The sequence below is a fragment of the Calidris pugnax genome, unplaced genomic scaffold, assembly GCF_001431845.1.
Source record: "Calidris pugnax isolate Ruff unplaced genomic scaffold, ASM143184v1 scaffold135, whole genome shotgun sequence".
Taxonomy (NCBI): Eukaryota; Metazoa; Chordata; class Aves; order Charadriiformes; family Scolopacidae; genus Calidris; species Calidris pugnax.
In genome coordinates, this window is record NW_015090961.1 from 2,332,080 (window position 1) to 2,350,675 (window position 18,596).

The window sequence follows — 18,596 nt, forward strand, 5'->3', positions numbered from 1 at the left end:
GAATACTTGGATTCAGATGTTTATGCTTTCAATTGTGTCCACAAGAAGGATGCTATTTATTCTTCCAAACTATTTTTAATCCAAATTAATAAAGAATGGAAAATTCCTCCATGTCTGCATGTCTTCATTTTAATGGATTTGTCTTCCTTATGTTACACTTTTCTGCCCACAAAACCTTCCTGGAGGCAGAGAAGCTTGGATTTTCAGAATCACTCATATTAATCTCAAATTGAAATCTGCATTCGCATAAATCAACATTCTCAAAAATCACCACCAGGGTGGGCCAAGGAAGTGGGGAACCATCAGAGCTAACTCTCTGCTGCTGTTAAATCTGAAAGTTTAGGTCATTTTCCCAGCAAGAATAAAAAGTCCTCTGTTACAGAGGAAGTATAACCGATTCTTTAAAATTAGCACTCATTTGGGAAAATCACAGAACAATACCTGCTTTTTTCTACATAAAAAATCTTGCTCTATGAGCTATCATTATCTCGTGGACTGCAATGACTTTCTAGCACTTTTCTTACTTGCACTGTCTATACTTAAGCATTATAATAATAAGAAAGTCTAGCTGAATAATCCCAATCTGCACAACTAGGAATTTATAAAACACAATGCAGGAGGGAAATGGATCTGATTTGTCAGTTTTAAACTTCAACTTTATGTATATTTTAAGGCAGAAGGTAAAAGGGCCTTGGAATAAATGAAAATTAAACTCAGCACATTACTCAAATTTTCCCCCTGCAAAAACCAGAGTGGTTATAGTATGAGTGTTGCATAGTCTTATATAGGTAGCTTGGGTTGTATTTTCAGAGGCTGAGCACTAAAAGATCACAATCTATTATCTTCAGTGGTATTCAGTAATGTATAGTAAATTGCTACTACTCAGGAAAGCAAAAGTTTTGATGAGCTTTTCCCATCCTGTTAGAAAGGAAGAGATTGTTTATGAAATAACACAAGGATGTTAAAAAAAAAAAAAAAAGAAAAAATTAATCCAGAGCTGTTTCTCTTCATCAGGAACAGAAATAAGATACACTGATGCCAAAAATATGAATCCTGTAAAAATAGCACTGTTTAGCTGAAAAGGAGGTAGGACAGAAAAGGAACTGGTTGTATCAGAAATAATGATCTTTTCATGGCAACAGAAACAAATCAAACAAGTGCATTTCCTTAAAATAAAAATGAAACGAAACCAGAAGTCGCAGTAAGGTAAAATCTTTCAAGTAAAAGCTTGATTACAGTAAGTAATGCAGTCATCATCACAGCTTAAAAGCAATTCAGATTTCTCTGAAGAGTGTTCAGTTTCATTCGCCTCCAAGATGCAGCATCCCTTCTCCTCCTGTTTGTTTCTCATGCATGTCTGCCATGGAAGTGCACACAACCCCATCATGCTCTCTAGGGACCAGGAGATTCTCATACAAAATCATGCACCAACTTGGACTGTTGGAGACCTCCAAGAGCCTCATCCATAAAGCATCCAACATATAACAAAACATTGATAACGTCATGGCAAATGATATCAAGGGATGATGTTTCTTATTTTTAAAAAAAAAAAAAAAAAAAAGAGAGAACAAACCATTGAGAGCTGAGCCTGCTCCTGCCTTGTAGTAGGTGTGAAATAACCTGTGTGTTTCTATGTAAATATTTTATCTCATGCTGTGAATTTGGGTTTGGGTGGCAGACAGGTGCAGTCATTTGTCTCCAGCCGGGTTCTCCAGGTACAAACTTACACACTGGTACTTTGACCATTATCAAACTGAGCCCTGTGACTGAAGGCCTGCTTCCTCATGAAATTCAGATAATAGGGATAAGAGGTGGAACTTTTCAGAAAGGTATACTCCCAATGTGTTTCAATCTTTTTTTTTCTCTGACATCACCACTTCCATGCCAATGCTGCAAACCACAACCTCCTTGCGATCTTTCTTGCATTTGAGCCACAATCCAGATAAATACTTGTAGCACCTTGCTATTTTCATGGTCCTTGTAAATAGCAGATGCATCAATGTCTCTCTTTGCATGCAGTGTGAAAAGAGAGAATTGATGCTACATCACCTTAGAAGCTGCATGGGGCATTGTCCATGCTGCACCACTCAGGGCTCTCATTCCATAGCAACAAGAGTTTCATCCCGTGCAAAAGGAAGGAGGAAAAAAAAACAGCTAAGAAGAAAGGTATCACTCACAAAGCCTAGCATTTCTGCAGTGGAACAGCAGTATGACAATGAAGTTCTGTATTTCAAAGCAGAAAAGGAACATAGGGCGAATGAATCCATAGAAAATACCTGTAGCAGCTAGGGCTTCCAGGGATCGAGAGAGCTGACCTTGAGTGCTTCCTTGGAGGGTAATCTGGTACTGTGTGCCAGCTGTGAGACCAGTAATTTCTGTTTCTCGATGGTTTCCCGGCAAAAAGATTTCCTGTGTTCTGTTTAAACTGGACAGGTCTTTCAGAGTGATAAAGAACTGATCAAACACCTCATCCTGCGCTGCCCAAGACAAGGTGAAACTACTGAAAGTCCTGTGTGTTACATTAAGGTCATGAAGAGCACCAGTGGCTTCTGAGGTGGGAAGGTCACTGGGCACCAAAAGCAGAGCTTGAGAATCAGTGCTGGGGTTTGTTAAATAACTTAGCTCTGTAGGTGCAGGACTGGTAGGATTAAATGACGTTTCATTGTTTGATTCTCCAGGTGCTGTGACTAGATGCGCTAAACAGAGGTAAATTACAAGTTAAAATTTCCTGACAATAAACCCCCAAATAACACAGCTAACATCTGCTACGAAACAGTTTGTGCGCTTTGTATTAAAGAGCTCTAAGACCAGAGAAAACAGCTGGGTACTTCTTTTTTGGAGACTGAATCCAGGCCACAAGCAAAGTTAGCATCACCAAGCACAACGTGGTTCTCACGCAACCACACTAACGAGCTGATCCAGAGCAACAGCCATTAAAGACAGAGATGAGCTGAAACACTTCCAGCAGAGAAATGGGCCAATCCCCCGTTGATGTAAATCAGTAGAGTTTGACTACCTCCAAAGAACTTTGCTAATTCACATCATTGAGGATTTCAACCCTAAGCCTCTCAAACATGCCTTTTATCTTTATTACAGCATGTTAGTTATTGCTTCTGATACAAACCAGAAGTGGAATTCATGCCAAACATCCCAAACATATCCGAATCCAGGCTAAGAAATCAGCCGCAGCGGAAGCATGCTAGATCTGCTCCTAGCCAACCAAAAACAGGCTTGGAGGAGTTATCCATCAGGATACATGCAGGATTTTCAAAAAAGGTGTGGGGGGGACGACACACAACCTTACCTAAAAACCAAGACAGAAAGAACTTGAGCAATCTTTCTTTAAAGAGATCCAAAGGAACGGAAGGGAAAAAGACTTGGCCAACTTCAACATGCTGAACGATCTGTGAACGTATCTTGTGGTACAGTCAGATTCTGAAAATCTGAAAGCTGTGGAGATCACAGAGAATGTGTTTCTGATCACAGCTGCAAGGCAACAGGCAGGTGATTTTTCTGACATGCAGAATTATCTCCTCATTAGTGGAAAACCACATCATTTCACACCTCAGTGACTGCCTTGCTTTCATGCTCCACTTGCATTCAATTAAGAGAGAGCAAGTCATCTACCACCATCAATCACATCAGCACAAATACATACTCGGGATTCAGTATTTGTCTCCAAAGTCACACATGTATCAGAAAAAAAACTTTTCAGAGGAGAAAGACCAATTAAAAATGTTTTCAAATAAATGCAGAAATGTTATCTTGAAAATATACTCTCAGGACAAATGCAGATGTAAAAACATTGTTTTGTGCTCACGTCCAGGAAGGAGAGAAGCCCATGAGGCAAACAGTTATTTATAATAACATGTACAATTGATGTTCTTGACTTAGGTAAGGGCCCTCCTTAAATTACCCCAGCACACTGTCTGAACCAGGCCCTACACATGATGCGACCTGAAGACAAGCATGTTGTCATCACACCAGCATCCCTGCCATGGTGACCACTACAAAGAATCACTTCTTTCTCAGTAAACAGAACTATCTGGCTGCTCCAGGGTTCCTGAGCTCACGTACCAAAGCAGGAAGACGTGCAGTAGGGAACCGTTAGGATTCTGTGACTCTCAGCTTCTTGTGCACAATTAGATGCCAACAACCAGCCCTGTCCTATTCTGGGAGCAGGCAAAAAGCTGTGGCATCAAGCAAGTGATCTGGTACTTGTTCAGCCTTAAAGTTGTCTGCTTAGCATGCACAGCGGTAGCTGGGCTGTACTGTGGAGTATTTCTGCAGAAGACATGCACAGACAGAGTGAAGAGAGCAGTGGGGAGAAAAGGGCAGCAGAACATTTCACATGCACAGCTCCATGCTGTGGACAGTGCCGCTGGGAAACTGCCATGCAATTGGAAACCTAGGGTGAAACACCCAAAAATACAAGGGAAAATATAAAAAACAAGGCCGTACAACACTCCTGTTATACTGAGGATCCCTGAGAAAACCCTGTGTAATATTAGTCAAAACCAATGTCTCATTTTCCCTCATTTTCCTTGACCATTCCTAATGACTTTTCTTCCAGATTCCTGTCAGATTCAGTATAACCACACAAGGACTTGGTTTCTCTAATCTGAACAGGAAACACAGCAAGAGTTCAGCTGTGTTACACAAAACCAGGGGGATCAGCCACTTAACTGGTGTTGTAGTTCAGAATTTTGCTGTCACAAGTGGGTTAATTTTATTGTGCCAACTTTGACAACTGCATGGGAAGTTGCCACGCACAGATTGTCTCATGGAGCATATCTAATTATATGTAGTTAGTTACACTACCTCTTAAGTTTTTCAGGCCTATTTCTGAATATTGACTTGGGTTTAATGACTTGACTCCATAAATGAATTTGTGGATGAGAAAGAGGGGTCTACCCTCTACACACACCTATAAACACACATATAGCCCACATTATGTCCATGTGTAATGGAGGAATATGTGGCATTGTATACAAACATACAACAGATAGAAAAAAAGACGATGATATGAATACATGGAAAACACTCTGATACCACAGACAGTATCAGTGTTTGTTGTTTTGCAGACAGATAATGGAAAATCCAGAAAACAATCAAACTGTAGGATAACAAGACCAAGGGAGTTCAAACATTTGATTTAGCAATTAGGGGAATAGATGGGAAGAAGAGAAAGAGAGCTCTAGGAGCCGTAGGTGGGTGGATGACAGCCAGACAGAAGGATTCACGGTGGCAAGATGAATGACTAGTAGATGCCAAAGAGCTGAAAGCTATGTAGAAGGAACACTGGATGGACAACAAACATACGCTCTTACTCTGACTGAAATACTTCTCAATATCATTCTCTTAGTAAGATCTTCAGGCTGAATATGGCCTAAATATGTCTATACTGCTGTTGCTGGCCTTTTGAGGAATTCCACTGTAATGCTTCACTGGCAATTTTACCAAAAAAGAATGTTCGTGTCCTGCCAGGACATCTCCCTGGTTACTTGGGATGAAGCAAACAGGATTCTGTATCATTTCTTGCTTCTGTCTCTTGGATTTTATATTATTTTCCGACAGGGGCTATCAGCCAATTTCACTGCGGAGTCTCTCATCAGCTCAAGTACACTGTAAGACACGATGGCCTACCAAGGGATTTGCACTCTTCTCAGACCCCTTTGGCTAAATGGCTTTCCCCTCTCTCAACCAGCTGATTAAACTGGGCTTACAGTCCCGAGGCACCTCTGAATTTCACATAAAGAAAGCATATCACCAGCCCAAAATACTACAGCAGCTATCACTAAAAATTCTCATACTGAAGTCAGCTTCTGGTTCTCTTAGCAGAGGAATCAGCTGAAGACATGGACAATCTTTACTGGCAAATTTATTTTCCCACTGGACAGCACTGTAGTTTCCCATTGAACTGGCTCACCTAATCATTCCTCCTAATTTTTCTTTGGGTTTGTATACAAAAGGGTGGCACAATCTAAGACTGGTAGAAGACAGGAGAGGAAGAGAGAGCGATGCACAACACAGACAAGGGTCTTTGGCAAACAGCATGAATCTTCTTAAAAACATTCAACAGAATGGAAAAGTTACTTCTCCAAGCCATGCTCCTATGGGCAACTCACTTCTAGAGGCAAGACAGTATCACATCCATGATTTGTTCAGCAGTTGCTGCACAATCTGGGTCCTTCAGCAGAGGAATTTGAGGTTGGCACTCGGTTTCTCTAATGTCCACTCATTTATCTCCACAGGCCTCTCACGCCTGATGTATTACCATCCGTCCTCCTCCAGGACCCACATTGTGCTCTCAGGCAGTTTTCCAGAACCACAACAAGAAGGAACAAAGCTGCAGTCTGACTGCTCAGCTTCCTCAGAGCGGGGTTACGTGCTCACCCTACAGATTAGTTGTTAATCTGATGTAACGTTCTCAAGACATGCTGCCAGAAAGGTCCCTCCAACTCATAAAATGGCTCATTTTCTTTTATTTCTGAATTGGTTTTAAACAAAAATGTAAGTGAAATGCTGGGTAGGACCTCATATAAGCAGTACCCTATTTTGTGATACCTTCATTAATAACAAAAGGAGGTACCTGTTGTAGCCACAGCTTCCAGAGGAGAAGAGTGCTGTTCTCCAGCCAATCCATACACCTTGATTTTATAGGAAGTGTTAGCTTGGAGGCCATCAATCACAGCACCTAAGGATTCTCTGGGCAGGAAGGTTTCTGCAGGGGACCCGGCTGCCAATGACACTTCCTCGTACTCCACCACAAAACTACTGTAGACTCCTGTATTCGCATACCATGAGACACTAAAGCTGTGGTCTGTGACCCTCGAGACCATAAGGTCCCTCAGTGTATCCTCCTGCATCTCTGGGGCCTCTGGAGCAAGAAACCTCCCAGAGCCAGAAAGCTGCTCTGGGTCAGGAGCCATTGCCTGCGTTAGGGTTAGACTATACAGAGCTACAAAGAAACAAACAAGCAAAGGGCAGTGTGAAATATTCAGCTTTTCCTTTGCAGCAAAACAGAATAGCATTTAGCAAACTGATCACTTTATAATCTTTACCATCCCTTCAATGCAGAATCATGGACGTTAGTTTGAAAGAAAGCTTTGTCACTGGAGCTGCACTTCATCCATATGAAGAGACAGAAGCAACAGGAGGCTGCCATCCTATACTGTGGAAGATTTTGTGACACGTCCTTTGCTAGAGACTCATGAGCTCGGAGCATTTCAGCTCTGTGTGGAGACTTGATACATATAAAAAGATAACAAGAAGGATGTGAGAGGGGAGAGAAGGCACCAACAGAAGATCTTTATCTCTGGGGCTGAAAGAAGCTTCACCCTCAGTGACAGAGAATAGGCTATGCTGAATACTTGTCAGTAGAGAAGCCTGACTGAACCATCAAGAGGCTGGGAAGAATATAAGATGAAAAACTGGCAATCTGGAGAAGCAAAGGAAACTCTGAAAAGGAAAACTCTCGGCCCTTCCATAGTCCCTGTCTCCCTTGTTCAGCGGGGATGGTACATGCCCCTCTAAAGAGCAGGACTGTCTCCTTCACCCACTGAGTAGAGTCAGCCCAGTTCTAGCTCTGCTACTGGCATTTTCCACTTCAATCATCCCTTTTTCTCCCTGGTTGCTCCAAGGACTCTCCCCAGCAGTGCAATGGATCTGAGGTCCCCCACAGCTCTGCAAGAGAGGGTAAAACAACAAGAGGCTGGGAAGAATATCAGATGAAAAACTGGCAATCTGGAGAAGCAAAGGAAACTCTGAAAAGGAAAACTCTCGGCCCTTCCATAGTCCCTGTCTCCCTTGTTCAGCGGGGATGGTACATGCCCCTCTAAAGAGCAGGACTGTCTCCTTCACCCCCCGAGTAGAGCCAGCCCAGTCCTAGCTCTGCTACTGGCATTTTCCACTTCAATCATCCCTTTTTCTCCCTGGTTGCTCCAAGGACTCTCCCCAGCAGTGCAATGGATCTGAGGTCCCCCACAGCTCTGCAAGAGAGGGTAAAACAACACGTTTGTTTGGCTTAGCCTGAGGACTTCAGGACCTCCCAAGTTCTGAGAACATGGGTAAAGAAGACTGACTTGAGAGTAGACGAAAAAGCAAACTGAAGAAGAGACCTCTTCTCTTATACCCCACAGGCTCCTGGAGCACTTCTGCCTCCCCATGCTCATGTGTTTGGATTTGTCCATGCCTATGCAGCAGAAAGGTCACGGTGACAGGTTATGTCAACTACTGTTGTTGCTTCTGAGGAGCCCACTGCAGAGAAATCTTTGTTTACTGGCTGCTCCGAGTAAAGACTTAAAACAAACACACTGGCCAGATGAATGTATTTGTAAAAAAAAAAAAAATCCACCAAAAACCAAACCAGGAAAAAGAAGCCACTTTGTAAGACTTTGGAAACTGGTGCTGGAAAGACCAGACTGTGAAATTCCACAGCATGTTGTTTCTGCCTTTTCACCATCTATGCATACTTCTTTTGGGACCACTCAGTCTTCAGATAGGTGGGAAAACAGGTAACTTAGGAAAAATCGAAGCCTGCTCACTCCTGCCACGTAAACCTTCAGTTCCTTTTGTACGTGTGTGCCTCAAGGCTTCCTAACTTTTCCCTACATTGGACACAGACCTGGCTTAAGCATCAAACAAGTAATTCAGTACTGATGGTTTTCTGTAGTTTACACAATGCCCTATAACTCTCTGCTGTTCTGGATTACTTGACTCTATAAAGCATTCAGAGGCTCTGCTGGCATGAAAACTACCAGGGAACATTAAACCAGTTTTTATCAATTAAGCTGCGTAGTTATTAATTTGTAAAATCTTCTGCATGAAAACTACCAGGGAAAATGAAACCAGTTTTTATCAGTTAAGCTGCGTAGTTATTAATTTGTAAAATCCACAGCTTCTGGCATGTGTTTACTTCAGAGATGGTCTTTGGGAAGAAAAGGATAAGCAGCTGGATATCTCCTAACATCAATAACTGTAACCCAGCTGATTCTGATTTCAATGTCTCTGCTTATTTATAGCACTTAAGGGTTCACCTCACAGGTTTTAGCCTGAAGATACATAAAGATTCAGGACTTATTTATGTTCTATACCAAGATATAATTCTGTATGCAACAAACTTTGGGTAAAAATGTTTCAGAAAGAATAAAACATTGTTCAACAAGTAGTCCGCTGATATCGGTTAACTGGAGTGGTTTATAGAAACGGAGATGACAGAAATGGACCCCTTTTTGCAGACAAATGTAACAGTCATGGTATGCAATGGAAACGGTGACTGTGACCAGATTTGTGGCAGCAGTCTTTCTTGCTTTTGGATGAGAAAACTAAAAAAGGGCAAGATCAGAGCCCTATTGACCCTGCTGTAGCATGATGGGTGGAAGCACGCTGTGAAAAGAATTCATTAGGCTGGAACAAGCAATGTTAAATACATTCTGATTGCTCTTCCTCTTCGTTTTTGGCTGTAGAAAACAAAACATGTTATAATACGTAGTGCACAAAAAAGCAGCCTCATTTAAAACAAGTATGAGGTCTGTTTTTTCTGCAGGACAAATAGCTGCGTTCTTTGTGAGTCTTCTCAAAGGATAAGCAAGAAATCATTGAGAACATGGAGTTAAACACAGTAGGTAGGGAAATCCACAGCTATCCCTCATGCTAGACAGAGCTAAGGCTGCTCTGCAGGCAGCTGATGTTCTTAAGCAGTTCCCCAGACATGGCTTATAAAATCAGGTGAAGTTGCACTTGGGCTAGTCATTGCCCAAAGGCTTTATGCTCGGCACTCATCAAGAGCTGTTACTCACCAGTTGAACCTTTGACGGTTGTGGGTTTGCTTTTGTGTCTGCCTTTCTCTGCCACCAGACTAATGGTGTATTCTGTCCCTGCATCCAACCCACGCAGGATGTAAGAGGTGGTGTCCACGGGGATCTCCACTTCGTTCCTCTTTCCAGTGGGGCTAACATAAACGAGGCGGTAACGATCAAACTTGGCCACTGGTCTTCTCCAGCGAATGGATAAGGTGGTTTCAGTGGGGTCACTGACTTCCAAGTCCTTGGGGTTATCAAGATCTACAGGTTAAAAAAGCAAAGTTGAGGTGTCTCTGAACTGCCCTGGGAGTTTTTCAGGCATTTGTAGGCAGAGTAACATCTATATTGGGTGTCAAGCAACAGGTCAAAACATTATCCATCTTTTGGATCTTTTGAAGCCCCATTGCTTGATGATGAAGTTCTCTCTAGAAAAAATTTCCCCCAGATACACGCACTTCAGCAGGCAATGGATGGAGGAGAGGCAGAATCTACACCTTCAGAGAATTTACCTGGGAAAGTGGCATATTGTGAGAAAAATCCCAGATTTGAAGGGCAGTCAGGACTATTGCAGCCATTGAGGCTGTACTTTTTGTCAGATCAACCTTTTTGGCCATAACCACCATTCCTGCCAGAAACCCTCATAATTAGAGAAGGGCCAGAGTAATCAGTGTAAGCATAATTACTGTTAAGGAGCTCACCTGGAGATGAAACTCCCAGAACATTAAGAGACCCTCATACAGGAAAAGGATGCCAAATTCAGAGGTCAAGATCTTTGGGGAAATATTTTTTCTTTCTCTTAAGAGGAAATGTTCCATTGGTACAAGAATGAGATCAAGAACTTTCTAAAATATTTCATACAGCATTATTTGGAAATGAAAGAAACATCATAGTGTGACCATCTGATTTGTTGCTTCTTCTAGAGCACAAAGGGGGATCAAGCTACTCACCAGTGCCAGCATTAATGGTGGCAGGAGCACTTTCCTTGTCCTGTCTCACTGCTGTCACCCCGATGCCATATTCAGTTCCAGGCCTCAAACCTAAGAGATGAGGAATAGAAATGTGAGTTCCTGTCCACGGAATATACCTATGGGCATTTGTTTAAATAAGGGAAGACTGAATGTATGCAAGATAAGATATATGCTTTGCTGTGTATGCAGAGAATCAAGGTTCCAGTTGACCCTCCAAGTGACCTAATGTTAATAAATCTTTTCCCACGTGCTTGCCAGAGGATAAAGATTATGGCTGACCGAGGTTGCATTTTGGACACTGGGTAAATGCATAATCAGAGATAGCTTCTGCTTTCCAGACCTTGCAGTATAGGTACTTCTGTCAATGCAAAGCAGGTAGACATCCATGTGACGCAGAGAAAGTACCATTTCTAGCCTTGCAGGTACACAGAAAATTTGCAGACTGACATCAGTAAATATCACCCCTAGAACATGCAAAAGCCTTCGGGTAAGAAGACTTGCAGGTACGCAGAAAATTTGCAGACTGACATCAGTAAATATCACCCCTAGAACATGCAAAAGCATTTTGAACTCAGGGACGTGAAGCCATCTTCACAAGGACATGGAGCTTCCTAGAACTCAGGGAACTGCCTAGTGGGATTCAGAGATACACCTGAAAGTGAAATGGCTACATACCTTCTGCTGGCTAATCATCCCTCTTTAGGTGTGCAAATACAGATCACATGTATTTTAATTTAATTGCTTGTACCTCTTCTATATAGTGACCAGAAGTGCATTTTTTCACCACATGACAGTCTCAAGGGTGATGGCAGTGGCATTGACATTAATGATAACCTCTCTGTTCCCCTACCTGTGAGTGTAGCTCTGGTTGTTGCCTGGTTGCCCTTTGGCACTGTGATCTCAGCATGGTCCCCTCCAGAGATGGGAGCAAATTTAATTCGATAGCTATCAATATTTGCATGGCTGTTCTTCCACTCCAAAGTAATGCTGTTGTCTGTCTGTGACACCCGCTTCAGGTTTCTTGGAGCATCCAAGTCTGTAATCAATCAACCAATAAACAAATAAATGAACAGGAATAACTGTTTTATGACAGCAGTCTCTTATAACAGTACTTTTTAGAAGGTGAAGCAATCCATAAAGCTGAAGTTTCCTCTCACATGAAACTCTATACCACCAGATCAAGCAGGATTCTTTTAGAATGAAATAGAGAGTTCACTGGTTTGGGGAAAACATCACTGGAGAAACTCAACATCCATCTCCTGAGACAAAATAACATTTTCAATTTTAGTAATTATTTTTTATTACAACAGGCTTGTGGAAAAACTTATTTGGATGAAAATGTTATTTTATTTTTATAAATACCTCAGCTATCAGAAGGAAAAAGGCTGCTAAGAAAAAAGAATTAATCATCTCTAGCATTTCTGTTCGGTAAATATACTGCATTCATGGCTGAAAGGAACTCTAAGTTTCAAAACAAAAGATGAATATCATGTAGAAATTCAATGGGCTTTCACTGAATTTCTGTTTGGTAAGTATATTGCATTCATGGCTGAAAGGAACTCTAGTCTCAAAACAAAAGATGAGTATCATGTAGAAATTCAATGGGCTTTCACTGTTCACACCTGTAGCAGACTCAAGTGCTGTTCTGAATGAACAACTACATTTTAGGATGAAAAGGGAGGTAATTCTCTATGTACCATATACTCAGCTCCCTTAATGCATCAAGCTGCGATAACATGATGAAGGACCCACACTTTCATAAAGCACTCCCAATATCACCAAGAAGCAAAGTAAATTCATAAAAGCATGACAGAAAACACCTGCAGAACTGAAAAAGCACTTCTCTGCTAATCTGTTACGCATTTAGACAAAGAGAAACAAGATCTTAGATGGAACAGAAACCATGGAAGACATTTAGCTCAGCAGACAAACAAGTATTCCACAGGAATTTGGTTCCTGAAGTAGAGATGTAGGGTCTGATGAGCAAAAGCTTCAAAGAGACTTAATAACATATTTCCCATTTTCAGAATACATCGCAATACCTTCCCAGAAGTTTGGACTGGTATCCAGGCCTCTTACCTGTGACAAAGACTTCTTTCACCGGGTCACTTTCCATGTCCCCTCGACGAGAGATGAGTGTCACTTCATACTCCGTGTGCGGTCTCAGGTTTCCAATAGAATATTGGTTTTCATCTTCAGTGAGGTCAATGGTTGTCCTGTCCCCTGGAACGTCCTTGGGGCCATAAGTGAGTTCTATGCCTTCGATTTCAGCCAAGGGTTTGGACCACGTGATAAGAGCTGTGGTGTCTGTGACATCTTTTGCCTCAATCTGGCTGGGGGCATCAAGCTCTGTTAAAAAGAAACAAAAAGGAGTTTTTTAAAGAAATCTTTCCAGAAAAAATCATTCACATTCTTGTGCTTTTAATTGCAGATTCACAGCAAAATTAATATGAGTGGCTTCTACCAGCTGAAACTTATCTTTGTTTACTTTCTTCCTTTACTTTCTATAGTTGTATAAGTGCCAAATGGAATCAATTAATCAGAAGGTAATTCATCAATATTCATTAACATCAGAAGCTACCAAAAGAAAGACAAGAGTTTCTCCATCTGCACAATAGAAACTGTCCTTTAAACAATTTCTTCATACAAGCATCACCAGGATGAAAGAAATTCTAGTTCCCATTGATGTCTATTTTGAAAAGGAATAAAAGTGCATGCTGCTTGTACCTTCTAGCTAAACATAAATTTCCTTTCCTCTTCAGACAGGTAATCTGGAAAGGAGTTAATTTCTCCTCATGTATTCTTCATAAGCAGCTCCACGTCCTTTCCCCCCCCCCCCTATCAATTCACAGTACAGAGCTTGGCTTTTGCTTTGTTTCAAAACTCCTTAGGCTACCCCGAAGAGCAGTCGTTTTATTGGTGGCACTACAGCAAATACAGGTTGTGCTTACTTGTGGTTATCACTCTGGATAGTCCTGGTCCTCTGGTATTGTTTTTCACTATGTGGAGGGATACATTATACTGTTGCCCTGGTGCCAAACCTGGCTGCATGTAAGATGTCTCTGGCCTTTTCAAGCTGCTGGTTATATCTCCATTATCGTCCTTTTTCTGTAACACACGGAACAATCAGTCAGAATAAATATAAAAATCCAGGATCTTTGACTTCTATCTGGCCTCTATACATGAGACACTGCTTCCTTACCATATTACGGAAGACCAGCTCCCAGCCATCAAATGAAAAGTTTACAGGATCCCACTCCACCTGGACGGATGTTTCTCTAACAGATTTGAATTTCAGACCTTCTGGAGCAGGAAGATCTGTGACAGGAAAAAAAAGGACATCTTTACATGAGCAACAAGTTCCCATAAATAGGGCACTGGGGGAGGGCCATCTCTCCACCACTATAAATATCTGCATCTGAGATGTTTAAACCACTTCACAGCCAGTTATTCTGCCTTTGGAGAGATATTCCTCTGATGTCACCTTAGAATAAAAGAAGTTTTGCCCTAGAAAGCTCTTTTTTTGCCTTCCTGAAAGAAGCCTAGCGTGGACGTTTGAAGTTGTGTGGGATGACTCCTGCGACAGGTCTCTAAAACCGAGCACAGTGAGAGAAGTCAAAGGGCATCTTTTGAGGCTGGGATGTTTAGACATGACTGTGGTGCACACAATACAAAAAGAAAGATGAACAATAAATAGACAGGCAGATAAAAAGTAAGTTGTGGTAAAACACACTAAAGATGCAAAACAAATGTAACCTCCATTTAAGTCAAAACAGTATGAATCCAAGTGATTTCATCTTGCTTTTTTACACACTGCTACATTTTTATATTTTTTCAGGAAGCATCACCAGATTTTAAAAATACACCTTTATCAAGAAGCCAAGGGTCTTAATTTACAAAGACCACATAATATTCATTGGGAGGCACTGCAGAGAGCAGAAGTAGTGAACTGTTCTTTTAATGTGGTCATTGGTATTGGAAAAGAACAGAAAATGAAAGTTCAGAAGACTTTGTCCAGAACAGAAGATGAATTGAAAATAGAAAATACAAAAGAAATAATCCCCTAAAAAAGGGGTGGAAATAAATACATACTGTAGAATAGACAAAAGGAATGAATACAAGGACTATTAAACTCACATGTTGCTACCCTGGCACTGACTGGAATACTCTTCTTGTTTTTCAGGATTGCAAAGACACGGATAAAGTATTCTACACCCGGCTCCAGTTCATGAATGGTGGCAGCCGTCTGGTTTCCTGGCACGGTGAACTGCATATCTAAGCCACCACTGCTGGTAGGGACATAGGTGATGAGGTACTCGTTGACAAGATTCTCATGCTTCCACTCCAGATTTACGGTTTTATCTGTTACGTCTGTCACAGTCAGTTCGGTTGGAGGAGACACTAGCAAAGGGAAAAAACAAACAGACTTATGAGAACTTCACAAAGCTCAGAAAATAATGACTTACCCAGTTTCACATTTTCCCAGGAACAGCTTCTAAGAATCATCTAACAAACAGGGAATGGGGAAGCCATGTCACACAAATTAGCCTCTTGAAGAAAGGAATGTTCAGCTGATGAAGACTACAGATGTTTCCAAAAGTCATGGGCCAATTTCTACACATACACTTGCACACAACCTATGGCTGTCTGCGTTTCAGCTCCTCCTCTCATGGCTACTGCACAAGATGACTATAGCTGGGTCCCCAGCGATTCAGATGTTTAATTCAACTGCCAGCAACACATGATTTTATAGCTGGAAGTCCTGGGGTTTGGATACACAGAATTGCACAGATTTTCCAAAGTAAAATAAAAGATTATTTTTGTAAATACTTTCAATAGATTACTCCACATTTGCACACGCAAGAGCATAAAGTGTGGCTTGGGAATCTTCCAGAAGGAGGACATGAAAAATGGGTATTTCTTTTCAAGGGTATTCATTGTCTTTTATAATGTTCCCAACCCCAAAGTACTCTTTGATTACTCTACAAAGATCTTAGTTCCAAAGTTTCTCCCCTGGGATCCGCTAAAGAAAACTACCCCCTTTATAGCGCAGTGCCTGTCATTATCCAGCTGCCAAAATCTTCTATCAGTTTCCATAGAGTCAGTGGTACTGGGAAACTCAGCACAAGGCTTTCTAGCTAAGTTTCCACTCCAGCTGATTCCATGCTTTCCCTCTAAGCTTTTGAGAGATCTAACATACACACACCTATATATACATATATAAAATAAAGGTTTCCTTTAGTTAGAAAAATCTATTTGGCCAATTGAGAGATAGTCGAGGCCCCTGTAATAATCCTGAAAGCTTGCACTGCAATATTTGCAACATTGAATTTCATTGAATTTCATTGAATTTCTAGAGTTGCAAGGGGCCATAGAGATCATCTAGTCCAACTCCCCTGCTGAAGCAGGATTGCCCAGAGCTAGAGCATGTTACTCAGGACGAGTAACATGTTACTCAGGACGAGTAACATCTGGCAACGAGTAACATCTGGCAATTCCATCGTGACAGCTGTCTTGTACAGATCACTCAGGACATTATTTTCTGTGTGTGCCTGGTCTCCACTGCACCCTCTGTCTCCACCAGGGCTCCAGCTCAGAGAGCTACCTCCAAAGCAAAGTCGCTGAGCCCTTGGGTTCTGTCAGTGTATATTGTCAGTGCTGTGTGTTTTGCTTTCAGCTCCTAGAATAGCAATGGCATTGTAAATGCAACCCCCTTTCTTATCCATCCAGGATGAGACTGGGAACCAGAACCTGGCTGTAAGAAACGCTTGATACCCAGGCTCTTTATTCACTGACATTCATTATCTACGTTATCTTATTCCTGCAAAGCCTTATTCTTTAGTTAAAAACCAGTCCATATTGTTTTGAGTAATGGTGCTGAATAGCTAGTAAGACAGCTCTGGATACATCTCTCTCTTCTCCATAGCTAGAACAGTTTCTTTCAGATGCATTTTTTTTAGCATCAAGAGGTGCTATGAGAAACTGAAAGGTCATGGTGACAAACCCCAGCCAGTGCTGGCTACAGCTCAAGTGACTTTGTGGTGGGAGTAAACGTGGAGATAACAGATGGACTGTATCACTGTTATCAGCCTGTTGGTTTGCTGACCACCAAAAGTCACCAACAACTGCTACGCTATATCACTCTGAAAAGTAAGGGAGGCCAAGAGCTTGCACTGGTGTTGCTTCTTCTACGGTTCAGCTCTTTGAGCTATGATAAAGAAGAGTGACAACAGGGCCCAGTTCTATGGAAAAGGGTCACAGACCTCCAAGGCTGCTGGATGGACGCAGGAAATACCCAAGGGAAGCAGTTCAAAAGGGACATTGCAACCTACCATCAGAGCAGTCATCCCCCATGTAACCGTCCTCACAGACACACTGTCCATCGACGCAGCGTCCTGCATTGTTGCAGTCGTTGGGGCAGGACCTTTCCCGGCAATCCTCCCCCATGAAGCCCTCATGGCACACGCAGCGCCCGTCGACGCAGCGCCCATGCTGGTGGCAGTCGTTGGGGCAGGACAGCTCCCCACAGTCCTCCCCTGTGAAGCCATTGTTACACTCACAACGCCCCTCCACACAGCGCCCACGGTTGTGGCAGTCTTCAGGGCACCGCAGCTCCCCACAGTCTTCCCCGGTGTACCCCTCATAACACACACACTGCCCGTTGACACAGAGTCCGTGGTTGTTGCAATCGTTGGGGCACCGCAGCTCACCGCAGTCGTCCCCAGTGAATCCTTCGTGGCACACGCACTGCCCGTTGACACAGAGCCCACGGTTGTGACAGTCATTGGGGCACCGCAGCTCCCCGCAGTCCTCCCCGATGAACCCTTCGTGGCAGACACACCGCCCGTTGACGCAGAGCCCACGGTTGTGACAGTCGTTGGGGCACCGCAGCTCCCCGCAGTCATCGCCCAGGTACCCCTCGTGGCAGACGCAGCGCCCGCCCACGCAGCGCCCACGGTTGTGGCAGTCCTTCGGGCACCTCTTCTCGCTGCAGTCATCCCCCACGAAGCCCTCGTGGCAGACGCAGAGCCCCTTCTCGCAGCGCCCATTGCCGTTGCAGTCGTTGGGGCAGGTCAGCTCCCCGCAGTCCTCCCCGGTGAAGCCCTCGTCGCAGAAGCAGGTCCCATTGACGCAGCGCCCGCGGTCGAAGCAGTCGTTGGGGCAGATGAGCTCGCTGCAGTCCTCGCCGGTGTAGCCCTCGTCGCAGACACACTCATTGTCCACGCAGCGCCCGCGGTTGTGGCAGTTGTTGGGGCAGAGGGGCTCGCTGCAGTCGTGGCCGGTGAAGCCCTCGTGGCAGACGCAGCGCCCGTTCACACACACCCCGTGCACGCTGCACCCCTGGGAGCAGAGCTCTTGGCCGCAGTCTGTCCCCGTGTACCCCTCAAAGCACACGCAGACCCCGTTCACGCACTTGCCTTGGTCGTTGCAGTCAGAGGGGCAGGTGGCCTGGCTGCAGTCCTCGCCGGTGAAGCCTTCGTGGCAGATGCACTTGCCCTGGACGCAGAGGCCCTGGTTGAAGCAGTTGTGTGGACAGGCTGGTTCGGAGCAGTTGGGGCCTTTCCAGCCCGGCTCACAGACGCAGCCGCAGATCTCGATGCTGTAGTTGCCATGTCCACTGCAATAGGGTGTTGTGTCCAGGCGACCTGTACCAATGATCCAGAAAAACCCATTACTGCCCTTGGCTCTGGGATGCATTATGCCAGCGTGGCACACATGGCCTAAAAAGGGTCTGATTTTCCTAGCTCCCTACAAGACACAATTTCCAGAATCAGCAAAGCTTTTAAATGAAAATACTTCCTTTCTTTCTCCAGTGAGACTTAGT

General features: G+C 43.3%; 1 protein-coding gene across 1 annotated transcript in view; it reads right to left on the bottom strand.

Moving 5' to 3' along the window:
- TNC (tenascin C) overlaps positions 1-18,596 on the bottom strand; it is an 87,827-nt gene that overhangs the window by 43,680 nt on the left and 25,551 nt on the right. Inside the window, exons 3-10 of the mRNA XM_014952365.1 lie at positions 17,104-18,417; positions 14,909-15,172; positions 13,974-14,089; positions 13,723-13,879; positions 12,851-13,120; positions 11,622-11,807; positions 10,751-10,840; positions 9,801-10,064 (exon numbers count right to left, since the gene is read on the bottom strand). Of these exons, the coding sequence (XP_014807851.1) occupies positions 9,801-10,064; positions 10,751-10,840; positions 11,622-11,807; positions 12,851-13,120; positions 13,723-13,879; positions 13,974-14,089; positions 14,909-15,172; positions 17,104-18,417 (2,661 nt within the window). The remainder of the gene's footprint in view (positions 1-9,800; positions 10,065-10,750; positions 10,841-11,621; positions 11,808-12,850; positions 13,121-13,722; positions 13,880-13,973; positions 14,090-14,908; positions 15,173-17,103; positions 18,418-18,596) is intronic.